This window comes from Zea mays, chromosome 2, assembly GCF_902167145.1.
Source record: "Zea mays cultivar B73 chromosome 2, Zm-B73-REFERENCE-NAM-5.0, whole genome shotgun sequence".
In the NCBI taxonomy this organism is placed as follows: domain Eukaryota; kingdom Viridiplantae; phylum Streptophyta; class Magnoliopsida; order Poales; family Poaceae; genus Zea; species Zea mays.
This window is the reverse complement of record NC_050097.1, coordinates 67,486,317-67,500,227: the sequence shown is the minus strand read 5'-3', so window position 1 is coordinate 67,500,227 and position 13,911 is coordinate 67,486,317. Positions and strand designations below refer to the sequence as shown.

The 13,911-nt window shown below is 42.8% G+C and overlaps 1 protein-coding gene across 1 annotated transcript; it reads right to left on the bottom strand.

The window, feature by feature from the left end:
* Positions 1-9,605: 9,605 nt before the first annotated feature.
* Positions 9,606-10,874, bottom strand: LOC100192803 (uncharacterized). The gene has a single exon (NM_001137996.1). It carries the CDS (start codon positions 10,647-10,649, stop codon positions 9,693-9,695), a length of 957 nt encoding a protein of 318 aa, NP_001131468.1. The 5' UTR covers positions 10,650-10,874; the 3' UTR covers positions 9,606-9,692.
* Between the last annotated feature and the right edge of the window lie 3,037 nt (positions 10,875-13,911).

The window sequence follows — 13,911 nt, the reverse complement described above, 5'->3', positions numbered from 1 at the left end:
AAATACTCATTTAAAGCTATTTTGCCCAAAACTTAAAAAAAATCAGAAAGGCATTGGAAATTAATGAACAGTGAGAGAAATTATTTTTCCTAGTTTGCTTAAGTAACAAAGAACCTAGGAAAAATGAAGAGACCATTAGTCCAGGTCAGTTTTAAATTAGAATGTTTTATTTAGCCTTGTTTAAACTGAAAATCAATTATTAGAATTTCAAAACTATACCCAATATAAATAATAAAAATCCAGTGGACTTACAACCACCAGAGCCCCACTACAAAAATAAAGAACACCTCAGCCCAACCTTTTAAGTAAGAAGAATAAATATAAAATGATAATGAGGCATTTTCCAAATAAATCATAAACAACCCCTAATAACGTGATAATGGGCAACCAAAAATTGACTAAGTCCATAATGAGATAAACCACCAGAGAAAAATACAAACCCATGAAAACGGAGCAAACTCTTACCTATTGCTATTGTTTTATGAGAAAGACCACTTAACTCAAATAATGCATACCACCCCTTCCCTTAAGCAAAAAGATGCCAAACTTCAGAATGATTGCTCTTGCACAAAACAATAACTCAGAAAAATGAGAACTCTGTTGTTTGATATTTTTCAAATATAGTGGTAGTAAAAAGCACCTATTTGGCTAGAAACTTGTGAAAACCATGGAAAAATAATTAAAAGGTATTAATGACTAGAAGTTTGTACCAAATCATGTTATGACACCTAAAAGCCAGCAAAAATAAGTTTTAGAGAATTACCCACTGTTAAATAATAGTTGTAGTTCAAGGCACCCCTTCTGCCCTAGAATTTAATAATTTTGTCCAGAGAAAACCATTCACTTTCTGATCCCCAAATTTTAAGACAGAGAAATATACACCAGTACCAAGCCACTGTAATTTTTAAAGAATTTTTGAAATTTTATTAAAGCAACTTGTAGTTCAAACCCACTCCAAAACATTAAAGAGAATAAAAGAAAAGGAAAGAAGAAATAAACCCCACCCCAATAAGTCTAACTTGAGTACTTATCAACTCTCACTAAGACTTAAAAAGAATTCAGTGGAACCCCCAAAAAATAAAACCTACCACTTGCCTTAGCTAGGTTTAACCTAATTTACCAAGTATACCACCCAAGGGTCTTACATAGGTAAAGTTAACCTTGTTAACTCAAGTAGATCATACATCATCAGAAGTTGTAATTTCTAAAAGTACATATCATATCATGCATGTATCTTACACATTGCATTCATTAGATTGTAATCTTGCCGACGGAGAGTACGTGCTCATCCACGAGCAAGGACCTGTCCAAGAGGAGGACCAAGAGCAGGCTTCAGAGGCTGCTAGTGAGGATCTCCCCGCAGCCCCAGCAATTGAAGGCAAGCCCCGGTTTTATGCATAACCAGTTAATTATGCTATTTTACTACACTTAATGCTTGTAGGATTGTAATGTGCACTTAAGTGTAGGAGTTGCTTGAAACCTCTAGTTGCATGAACTTAGGATTCCTTTTTGAGATGAATACTAGTATGCCAGATCGAGTAGCTGCTTGCTAATCAGGATCTCGGTAGAAGTCGAGTGATTTTTCTAGCACTCGCGCGAGGTCAGGAATTGATTGTATTCATCTTGATAACAGGGTATATGTTGGTCTATGGACTTGGATCCAGGGAGGATGTCTTGTCCATCAGACGGGAAAAAGAATTAAGGATTAATGTGTGGATACCTGAGTTAAGCTTTTGAACATACTAAGCACATGCCGGGAAAAATGGTAACCGGTAAACCTAGTACCTGAGTGAAGCCGGGCGCGGACTTTATCCCTCATGCGACCTGAGACTGGGTCTCCCATGCTAGCTATGGTGGGTACAAGTGCGGTCACTGCACGGCGGCAGTCGGGGTCAGTGGAGCATTGTATGCCAAGGCGGTGAGGCCTGGACGCGAACGTGGAATCGATGGGGACGGTTGACATGTGCGGGGACGGAGTGCCCTGACATGTCGTGTGTTTAGGTTTACCTTGCAAGGTTAAAAATCGATTCAAATCGTCTGCTTCTCGCAGCTAATGAGACTGCTTGATTCCTTGTACTGCATCGAGTAAGAAGTGAAATGAGGTTACATGAGATAACTTGTTGATTGAACTAAATGCTTGTCACCATGTATGCTTAGATGGAGCAAATCTAGCTAAGCAAATGATGATAGAATCTAAAAAGCTAAAAATTGATTTTAGAAACAACTAGTGCTTTTGGCAAATCAAACCCCTCAGCCAAACAGCTGCATAGTCTAGAGGTAGAGGAGTAGACTCCTCACACCAGGTAAGTCTAGCTGAGTATTAGTATACTCAGTCTTGCTTGTGGCATAATTTTTGCAGGTACCATTCAGGAAATGGTTGATGGTGTGACTTGGCCTACCACCCTACCACCGGGTTGGACGGTCGAGTGGGATGTTGCTCCGGCAGGAGAGGAGCACGAGGAGTAGTGGGCTAGGCCTTGCCCAATTCCTCGATACCGACGACATCGATTATCCGCTGCACTTTATTTTGTGAACTCTTATTTGCTACTCAAAAACTCCGATTTCTGTAATAACTCAGTACTTAATTTGAGTATTCCTGTTTTATTGTATTTCTTCTGTGACTCACCTTCGAGTGAGATTGTGGAATTTGATCCTGGTTAAGTGGCTCTATCAGACTAGATCTGAGGGACTGACGGGTTATTCCGATTTAAGTGTGTTACGGCCCCTGAGGCGTGACTTAGGCACTTAAGCTGGAATAATTCGGGCGGTTCCACCACATTTCGGCATGAAAGACACACTAAAATTTATCTATTACTTAATCTTGTATTAAGCACATAAAACCTTGGAAATTCATTACTTAAAATCTATAACTTCAAATTTAATGATTCCAATTCTTATGATCTTATTTTAATGTCTAGATTATTATTGTGTATTTTATTTACATGTTTGGTGTGATGTTAATTTTTGCTATAATATGTATGTATTGTGTTGATGCGAGTAGACGAGCAAGTCACAGAGGATCCTGGGGTTTAGCTGGTAGAAGTTGCTCAGCAGGAGCTCATTGAAGGCAAGTTGTGCCCTTGATCACTTACTTTTTCCCAGCCATGTTCTTATTAATTATAATGATCTGCATAGGTTAATTTTGATGGGATCCAATAGGTTACCCCAGTTTTGGTTATCTTTATACCTTGTCGCCACTGAATATTTTTGGGTAGTACTTGCTATTGCTTTATGTGGATTTGGATATGAAGATACTTTATTCATAATTACTCTTTTATTCTCTTTTCATGTTAAGATCATTATGTTAATGGGAACATGGAGCGACCACCCGGGAAAACAGTGCTACCACAAGGGTATAATGGGACGCCCTTGGCTGATTAACTAGAAAAGCTAGTGGATGACTTCCTTACCTGAAAGGGGCAAGGGCAGTAGGGGAGTGGTCAGTGTAGGGAGGTCCTTGGGTTGATTTTGCTGCGATGGCGGTCAGGCGAGGGATTCCTGCACTGGAGCTTCCTGTAAACTATAGCGGGATTTCTGAAGCTAGTGGAACTTTGTAAAGGCCTCGTAGTGTTACCCTACCTCGCCTCCTCGGTAGAGGTGTATGGGATTGGCCATCTCTTGGCAGATGGGTAACATGACTTGTGGGTAAAGATGCACAACCTCTGCAGAGTGTAAAACTGGTATACTAGCCGTGCTCACGGTCATGAGCAGCTCGGACCCTGACATGATTAATTTATGGAACTTAAATTTAATTGGACATTTGCATCGCATTTGGGAATATTTTACTATTACTTTTCTTTATTATTATTAAGGTGTGGTATTTACTTACACTTAGTAACTGCTAATAAAATTTTGACCAACTTATAAAAGCAATGCTCAGCCTCAGCCCTTACTTTGTTGATCAGCCTTACACTTCACATGAACTCCCACCTTTGGTGAGTTCATGCACATTATTTCCCACAACTTGTTGAGCTATGAACGTATGTGAGCTCACTCTTGCTGTCTCACACCCCCCCACAGGAGAAGAAAAGGTGGTCGAAGAGGAGCCGCCTAACTCTGAGGCTTTCGACTTGATCTAGGTGGCGTCTCCCAGCTGATTTTCTGGCACCAAGGATGGATTTTAGATCCTGTTATATTTATCTTTTTATTTTTGTAAGTCTTCCGCTATGTAATAAGTACTCTGATTATTGTGACATTTATCTCTATACACTCTGTTATTATATATGTTGTCTTCTTTGGCGCATGTATGAGATGCACCCGGCTTTGTCCCTTAAAGCCCGGGTGTCACATGTGTTCTTCTGGCTGACATCGTCTCTATTGGTGGACAAGGGTAAAGATTGAAATCGCACGCTATGTGGCGAGATGTGACACTTGTAAATGTGTCAAGGCCATACATATGAAGACTGCAGGTCCATTACAATCTTTACCAATACCAACATGGAAATGGGAAGATATTAGTATGGACTTCATTGTGGGATTACCCAGAACAGCAAAAGGCTTTGACTCCATTTGGGTTATCATTGATCGACTTACAAAGATCGCCCACTTCCTTCCAGTCAAAGTAAAATATCCCGTCATCACCTATGCAGAACTGTACATTACTCGCATTCTGAGTTTGCACGGGGTTCCAAAGACTATAGTGTCGGATCGTGGAGCTCAATTCGTATCCAAATTCTGGGAAGAACTTCATAAATCCCTGGGTATCAAATTGCTCCATAGTTCGGCCTATCATCCTCAAACAAGTGGGCAGACTGAGAGGGTCAATCAGATACTTGATATGTTGCGGGCATGTGTTCTGGAGTTTCCGCAGAAATGGGATGAATGTTTACCTTTAGCAGAGTTCTCATATAATAATAGCTATCAAGAAAGCGTCAAGATGGCACCCTTTGAAGCTTTATATGGACGACGATGTCGTACTCCGCTAAATTGGTCTGAACCAGGTGAAAGAAGCTTCTTCAGACCTGATATGGTAAAAGAGACCGAAGAAAAAGTTCAGCGAATAATTCATAATTTGAAGAAAGCTCAAGCTCGCCAGAAGAGTTACGCAGACACACACCGGATACCCTTATACTTTCCGGTTGGAGATTATGTCTACCTGAAAGTTTAACCAATGAAGGGTGTATCACGTTTCGGGGTTAAAGGGAAGCTTGCACCACGATATATTGGTCCTTTTCTCATTCTTGAAAGATATGGGCCAGTGGCGTATCGACTTCAACTACCCGAAACCTTGTCTGCTGTACATAATGTGTTCCACGTGTCTCAACTAAAGAAGTGTCTTCGGGTTCCAGATCGAACCATTGAAGTAACAAATGTTGTCCTAGAGCCAGACTTGACATATTTAGAGCATCCTATTCGAGTCTTGGATCAAAAGGACAGAATTACCCGAAGAAAAACTCTCAAGTTTTACAAGATACAGTGGAACCAGCATTCAGAAGATGAGGCTACATGGGAAACTCAGGACTTTTTAGAAAAGAATTTCCCAGGCTTTTTGGCCTCATGTAATTTGTAAAGTGTATATAATCGTTGTAATAAAGGAGTGAGCCCCAAACCAACCCTGCCATGTACCAAGAATAAGGAAATAAAGACATGTCGTGTTTCCTTTTCCATTACTTGCCCTAGGACTTTTAATCTCGGGACGAGATTCTTTTATGGGGGGAAGGATGTAACACCCTTGGTGTCACTATTACTAAAACTTGAGCATAACATCATAAGCATCAGCATTTCATATGTTTGATACACCAAGAATGCATTCACTAGGCAAAATTTTCAAACAAGTTATATTGTTATGGTATTTTGTAAATAAAACCCTAGTGTAGGGTACATAACCCTAAATATGGTTCTAGGGGTAAAACAACACCCAAATGGAGAAAACCCTAAGCTTAAGAAAAATAGTCATAAAATGTTACTAAGAAGGGACTTACATTACATTCACACCCTTGAAATACCAAAAACCCTAATAAAAAACCCTAGAAAACCCTAAACCTAAACCCTAGGGGGTTATGTGCAAAAATCAGTGCACTTTTGGTCTAAAGTACAAAAACCATGACAAAAAGGTACCCTAAGTCAAATGATTCACAAATATGTGAATTTGCAAGCTAAACCCTGAATTTTGGACATATTTGCAAAAAGGACCCCATTTGTGTTCTTGAGCTAAGTCTAAAATTTAGTGGTATGGGCTCAACTTTGGAGCTTTGTAACTTTTAAATTCTAAGGTTTTTGCCCTAGGTCACCACATCAATATTATAGACCTATCAAAGGAGAATAACTTTGCTTAAGGGAGTAAGCATTGTTGTTATGAAGAATTTAAAGATAAGTGAGCCTGAAGTTGGGATGTTAGGCTGTTTGAATTCTGAACTTCAGATTGACAGTGTAACAGAGCCATCTTTGGACTAGGACTCAACCTTGATCTAGTAAGAATTTGGCTATAGTTGCTATGGCAAGATTGTAGCTAAAACATTGGTCTACAACTTTGCTGCAGAGCCTTAGATAGGTTGCCAAATAAAAATAGGAGAAAATCAAGCTTCAAATTGATCTGTCAGGCCAACTGAATGAGGAATCCCATGGTACAGTTTGTTGATCAGACTGTCAGCTTAACCCTCACCGCCGACGAGCCACGCGTAGATTCGTGCCCTCACCGGCGTGATTCGCGATTGGATCGACTGGATAACACTTGAAGTCGTGTAAAGATCATCACCGTGGATAACTTCCGGCCACCGTACAGAGCTCGCCGCGGTGGATTCTGATAGGCACGCCGGTGACCGCCGCCTTCTGGCCTTGCGCCGCGTGTCCTAGCACTTCCACCGCATCGTCGTGACCTGCTCTCGCTCCCCTTTGATCACCGGAGTGACTGCCACGGCGTAGGACACGAATTCACTGTGTTAGTGAACTCCCCCTCCTCCGACCGTCGCGCGTCTTTGTTGCAATTCCCGGCCACCGCTTTCGATCAGTATAAATTGAGCCCTCCGTAAGCTCCGCAAGGTCATCACACACCCAGCCACCCAGTATCACCCTCAATCGTTCACTGAGGAACTCCAATTTCTAACTTAGCCCAAATCGGTTCGAATACACCGCAAGAACACCTCACCGCGGCCAGCTTGTTCCAGGTTAGTTCAAGCTCCTCAATCATTTGTCCTAGCATCCTTAAGTTCTCCTCAAGCTCCTCGATCCCTTTAATTGAACTATACCACCATAGATCGTCGGGAACATGTTGTTCCGTTGATTCTCCGCACTGTCACCGTGGACAGAGCAGGGTAGACCACCATTCATGAAATTAGGTTGGGGGAAATGTGCGGGCGAGGTTCAATTCGGTGTCTGCCACTCGGGAGCGCCAGTCCTTGCCCCATTCAGCCGGTCTACGAGCTCGCCGGAGCTCTGCCGCGCTCGTCGTCGTCGGGGACCTCAACGTGGAAGGGAATAGAACTTGGGGGGTCTCTTTAGAAACCGTTAGTGACTCAGGGCAACAGTAAATGAACCCACCTGAGTTAGCCAGAACGCCAAGGGCTTTTTCACAAAGCTGCCAGCACGGGCGCGGGCGCGCGCGCTTTCCTGTGCAGGTTGGGCCGCCTGGGCCAGATTTGGCCCAACACTGTTTCATCTTTTCTCTTTTCTTTTTCTTTCCAACTTTAGAAATTTGTAGAAAATTGCAGAAAAATGGCAAAAATGTCAAACCAATTTTCCTAGATTCCAAATTTTCCATAGTATTTAATAAAAATAGTTCCATGATTTTTAGATCAAATAGGGAATTTTGGAGCATTTAAAATAGCTTAAAACATTGGTTCTGGATTTTTTTAGAAAATAGATAATAATTCAAAAATTGCCCAAACTTTTATTTGAACTCTAAACATTATTTAGAAGCCTTGGGTAGAATTTGGTTTGATTTGGACCTTGTTTGATGCTTAGAACCCAAAACCCTACCCCCTGCCCTTTGAATTCCTTTACTAACTCCAGAAACCCTAGTTTCTCGGAGAATCGTGAAGGAAAATTGTATTCAAGACTTTAGATAACCAATTTCTATTGTTTTTGCATCTTCATAAGCATCACATGGGCATTCATTATTATGTATGGTTATATTTATAAAACGAAGAAGAAGTTGAAGTAGAAGAAGAGAAGACTTCGCCACCACCACCTGCGGGACATCAGGCAGGCAGCTGTTTTTATTTTGACATCTGCGGGTCCGAGCCTGATTCACCTGTAAACCAAGGCAAGCCCCGGTGCATGCAAACCCTTTCTTGTGTTTTTAAATAATTTTTGCACACTTTAAGTCTAGTGAAATGTGCATTAGGTTTATAGGAGTTGCTTGGAAACCCTTTGATGCATTGCCTTCCTTGATATCCATACCTTTATAGATACTTCTTGTGAAGTATCAAAATATGATTTACAAAAATGCTTAGCCCTGCTCAGATCTTGTGGATAGAGGTTGTCTTTTGCATTAAGGCCTAGCTTAGGGGTTATCCTGAGGAAAGATGGCTTCTACCTGCAAGAATATTTTCATTGAGAGCATGGTGGAATCTTACTGCAAAGCTACCTATAATGCTCTCTTCATCCTAAGGAACACAGAACAATCCTAAGGATGGAAGTATTTAACTCGCGACTTGGGCTAGGAACAGGTGATGCTCCGCCCGGGTCAATTAAGGATTGGATGCGTATGTAGGCCTTCTAGATCAAGGACTATCTTAACTGGCCACATGCCCTGGAAATGAGACAGGGTAAGCTTTGCCTCGGGCAGACTAATACCAGAATAAGATAACACGCAATGGGCGTGGAGAGATGGCGAGAGTAGTGTGTACCCTCCGTGGCAAGAGGCTGAACGGTGGTGTATCTATGCTCACGGTTGGCGTGAACCTGATCTGGTCTTAAGAACCCCGGTGGTGAGTTGACATATGCAAGGGTTACGTGCTACATATGTCGTGTGGTTAGAGATCCTCAGTTGAGTAAATCGATTCGGATCGCCGTTATATCCCTGGAGAGTGGAGACTTGATCACTGACTTGCAACCTAAGTCAGGATGTGAACCTCATGAATAAAAATGATGTTGTATTGATGAGATGGTGAAAGTAGACCATATGCAAACAGAGTCTATTAATATTTAATCTGGCGTTAAAATATTGAAAGTAAGGACTCACTTTAGTAAGCTATTTCTGCAAAAGTATCTAAGTTGATTTTTGCTAAAGCCTCTCCTTGATTCCCAAATCCAGCATACCCTTGAGAGTCTTTTCTTTAGTCGGGTAAGACTTGCTGAGTAATTCCATACTCAGGGTTTTATTCCCCGTTGTTTTTAGGTGAGGAAGCAACCAACTTTTGTTGCTTCTGTTCTAAGGTGGTACCAACTTTTGTTGCTTTTGTTCCTACTTGAATCCACGAAATCAACGACGCTTCCAGGTCCGCGCATAACACTAATTACGTGACGAGCGACTTACTAGACTTCACTATTCTACCCGATCAAATTTTATTCTGGCACTAATTCACTACTACGATTTACACGCATGTCAATGCCCCACATTAACAGCGCAAGTATACTAAACTGACGAGAAATATTAAAATGAAAAGCGAGAGCAATGACAGCTCACCAATAATTTAATCCGTCTTGAAGGCCACGAGCAAAGCTATGAGTTCCAATTCCGCCATTACGTCGAGCACGTGGTGAGCACCACGCGGACTTCACTGCCTTCTCCATTCACATCAAGAATTTTCCGACTACATACTGATTTGTTTCCTTCTACACCTAATCTTCTCGAATTTTTGGCGTGAACACATGCCATGGATGGCGTGGTTGTCGCATGGTTGAGCGTAGTGGACGACAGTGAACATTGAAAGTTGGAGGTGGTAAGGACGCGCAAAACGCGACAAACGACACCGGAGCGCGTCGCGCAGGATATGATGTTGACTAAAATACGACACGGGCGAGCTCCGGAGGTGTGCATCAGATGGCGTCGAAGGAGTAAACAGCGTGACGATGCGACTAGCCGGAGCTGCCAAGTAGACGACATGCCGGATCCACGAGAGTTCCAGCACCATGACAAGGTCAACCTGGCTGGGATCTAAGCAGCAGGCGACGTACGGACAGACGGCGAACTTTGTAGCAGGGAAAGGCGTCGAGCTGGGCAACGGCAGGTGACCTTGGCGAGCGCGGATCGGCGCGATGGGGACAAAGGCTGGGCGCAGCTTCCATGGGCGAGCAGGAAATAGGACATGCGGCGGGGCTCGACGAGACGCTGGTTCTAGGGAGCTTATAGGTGTTGCCGAGCTGGGGCTACTTCTGCTCCCAAGAATCCATGGCCAGAGGAGGGAGAGAGCAGGGAGAAATGCGCTGAGCAGGGAAGCATAGCCGGAGGAGCTCGACAGCAGAGAGCTGAACAGGGGAAGCAAGGTGCGCACAGGAAGCAAGGCGCGCACAGGAAGCTGGGCGGCCGAGCTGGAGACTGGGCGCGACGGAGGGAGGAGCAGAGGTCGGGGCGAGCTCGGAGGGAGCCATGGCGATGGAGAGAAGCGTCGGGAGCCAGCTGAGGGAGAGAGAGAAGGATCTGTGCGCTGGAGAGAGAGCGCGGCAGGGAGAAAGAAGATCCGGGCGTGACAGGGAGGAGCGCCAGGGAGGGAGAAGCGGCAGGGAGCGATGCCCCGCCTGGCCGAGCTGGAGGGAGGACCGGGCACCATGGCTTGAGGAGCAGAGAGAAAAGCAGGGGCACGGTTCAGGTGTGTGTGCGGCTAAAGGCGAGGTCAAAGTCGAGGACACACGGCTCGACGAGGCATAGGGAGGGGTGATGGCGAGCTATAGAGCAGCGAGCAGGGAGGGCGCGGAGGGGCGAGCTCGAACCTCCCTAATGGCCGGCGCTAGAGGAAGATGGGGAGGAGATGGAGAAGATGAAGTGCGTGCACGGGATAAGGTTGGGCGGCGGGATTTTTCTCCTAGAGCCAAAACGGCGCGGCCAGGAGGATAAGAACGCGTGCGCGGTGTCTGAAAAAAATCAGGGCTGAGGGCGGCGTGAGGATATTTTCCCTTTTTTATTTCTTCTCTCTTTTTTTACCGAAAATCGCTGATATTTTTTAATCAAGATTTTTAGCGACACATAATGGGTCAACTATACGGGCTACACACCTTATTCTCCGAATCACGAAACGAAAAATCCGAGGATTAACGATTTTGGTTAAATTTTGTTTAGATAGCTTTTGAGACTATTCTGGGCAACACGTAAACGGACCGGATATCGGATACATTATTTGAGACAACACTGTTTTAGTTGAACTCGGATACAAATTCATCCGCCATCTAAACACAGTTGATTTTAGTATCTTACAGAGTGTGCTGAAGTATAAATTGAATCTTAACCTCGCGCACGATTTCTCTCAGATGATGCGCGATTCAGATTATTTTGCCCTGAACATTTTAGTCGTCGAGTTCAAATTAATTTGCCCGGAATAAAAATCATAAGAGTAGGTCGAGCTTCTGAATTCGTATTCGCGCGAGCGATGAATTTTAAATAGGTGCATAACTCGCAAACTTTCAGAACAATTATGTTCCAAAATTCGCGAAAACTTTAGGAGGTGGCTAAATAGACAGAAACAGATGCGATATTAAAATCGCGATAAATGAAGATGATTAGACCTTAATGTCGAATTTATTTACTGATATCACGTGCTTAAATCCATACTCGTTGTCGAGCGGAATATAAACACCAGGGGTGTTACAGCCCTCCCCCATTAAAAGGATCTCGTCCCGAGATTCGGAACAAAAGACTTCTAAGAGTAGAGAAGCATGTAACCCATGTCCATACTAGCGATAACCATAAGACAATTCCAAGCAAAGGTGAGTGTCTCAGGATGAGGTTTCTCTAGTGGACATAACATATATCGCCTTAAGCTAATTTAGAGATGTCCATCATTAGAGACGATGTCTGCCAAAAGAACACATAAGGTTCCATGTGTGTAGTTTGCTTTTTCTGATGACACTGTACTATCTGATGCTGTTGAGCGAGCGATAAATACACGATCTTACCCAAGCAGAATCAGATGCACCGTCTTGGGTAAAATACACAGAAAGAGGTTTACCAACAAGTGTTCATTGGAATTTCATAGTACATAAGACGAGTGTGGATGTCGAACAACATCACAGTCAACTCGTGTTAGCCAAAAAACCCAAGTTCAAGAAAATGATAGAGACTCGAAATTTCACCAGCGAAAGGATCTGTAAATGCGAACTTTACAACCAGTCCATTTTATCCATCATTAATCATGGCTCGACTTGATCACACACACGTTGGAAAACATACGTGAGGCGATCGAGGCATGACTAGAGCTGTGGTTAAGCTGTTAACAGTTAGCTGAGGATGGCAAAGTACCTCATCCAACAAGGTAAAGTTAAGATGCATATGCTCATAATCTTCACTTGATCTTCAAGGTTTTCTTCAGGATAGGCTGAACTAAAGTCAGTTTAGACAACTCGATAAAATGATCTCTAAACTCAATCTTTGTTCACTGGGCAGTTACAAGTTAGTACAACCAACTTGTTGAATTACTTTTGACATTGAGCAAGTCCTCTCAGTACCATCGGTAAGCCAAGGGTTGAGAGTTCACATTTGCTAGCAAAAGGTCATGCATTTGGGTAGAAATCCATTTGGTCATGTGGTTCATCTGTTTCTTCATGCGAGATGAACTGATTTGGTTCAAGAATACATGGATTAAATAAGAGAGCGAATGAACAAACTCCTGCATCTAAGCAGCAGGGGAAATCCAATCTCCATTTTGAGAGCTAATCAGTTGTCTCTCAACACTAAAAAGTTCCAAGGCTTCACCTTTACACAAAGGACGTAAAGGGAACTTGTATACGTAGTCACTACCAAGATCAAAAGAAAAAGACCACACATGAAAGTGGTATGCCCCTTTTGATCCGACAGATATGATAGATGTTGCTTGATCACTTGACAAACAAAATAGAAATTGTTTCAAGGGATGGTCCACGGAATATAACACATCAGTGTAATTCCATAACGGATCATGACTAGAGACCTTGATACCAGCATGCGCCAAGCAGCATAACCTTGTGTGTACATTCACAAGGGGCTCTCAGTTTCGCGGTGGTACCATAAGTCATTAATCGAGACACCATTATCGAACTGGCACCAATAATGAATCTCACATGGTAAGAACAATTTGTGCAGAGACAACATATCGATATAGTCTCATAATGGATTATGACTACTAACGGTGATACCAGCGTGTGCCAAGTAGCGCAACCATGTGTGTGCACCCACAGGAGGCCCTCAGTTTCATCGTGGTGCCATCGGTTTTAGTCATAACACCATTACCAGACGTAACCAATAAGAAATCTCACGCGTCACAAATAAACTGAGCAAGGGTGACAATATATAAAAGATACTCTGCCTATAAGAATGGTTACAAGTAGAGAGTCAAATTGATCATGGTCCAATGAAATGAACAAGGCATGGCCATAACCTAAATTGGATGGTGAGGCAGTATGATGGGACACTGATACTTCAGCCCCAAGCATATTTTTATGCCCATCATAGAGATTATAAGGTCAAAGATTAGTATCTGATTAGATATAGAAGGAAAACAATCATACAATTAAGTTGGTATGCCTTCGATAAACATGAAGAAACCAAAGGCATCAAACTTCAAGAAAAATGAGTGGACATGTCTTCCTAGGTTAGGTTGATAAAGCAACATGGTGATCCTTAAGAATAGGAAAACTAGATAAGGGACATCAGCTTGTGCCAATCGAACAAGGGCATGGTCTAAGATGGAAATATGACAACTAAAACGTCACAGAGTAAATAGCGAGAACACGGACTCGAGATCCTAGCTATAAGCTCATGCACATCTTGCGTTGGATAAAGAAATTATCCAAACATCCATTTGCATGAGTTTAGTCATGGAGGGATAACGGAAAATTCAAATT

Coding starts and splice junctions, on each gene's coding strand:
- LOC100192803 (NM_001137996.1), bottom strand. CDS start 10,649: ATGGTGCCCGGTCCTCCCTCCAGCTCGGCCAGGCGGGGCATCGCTCCC.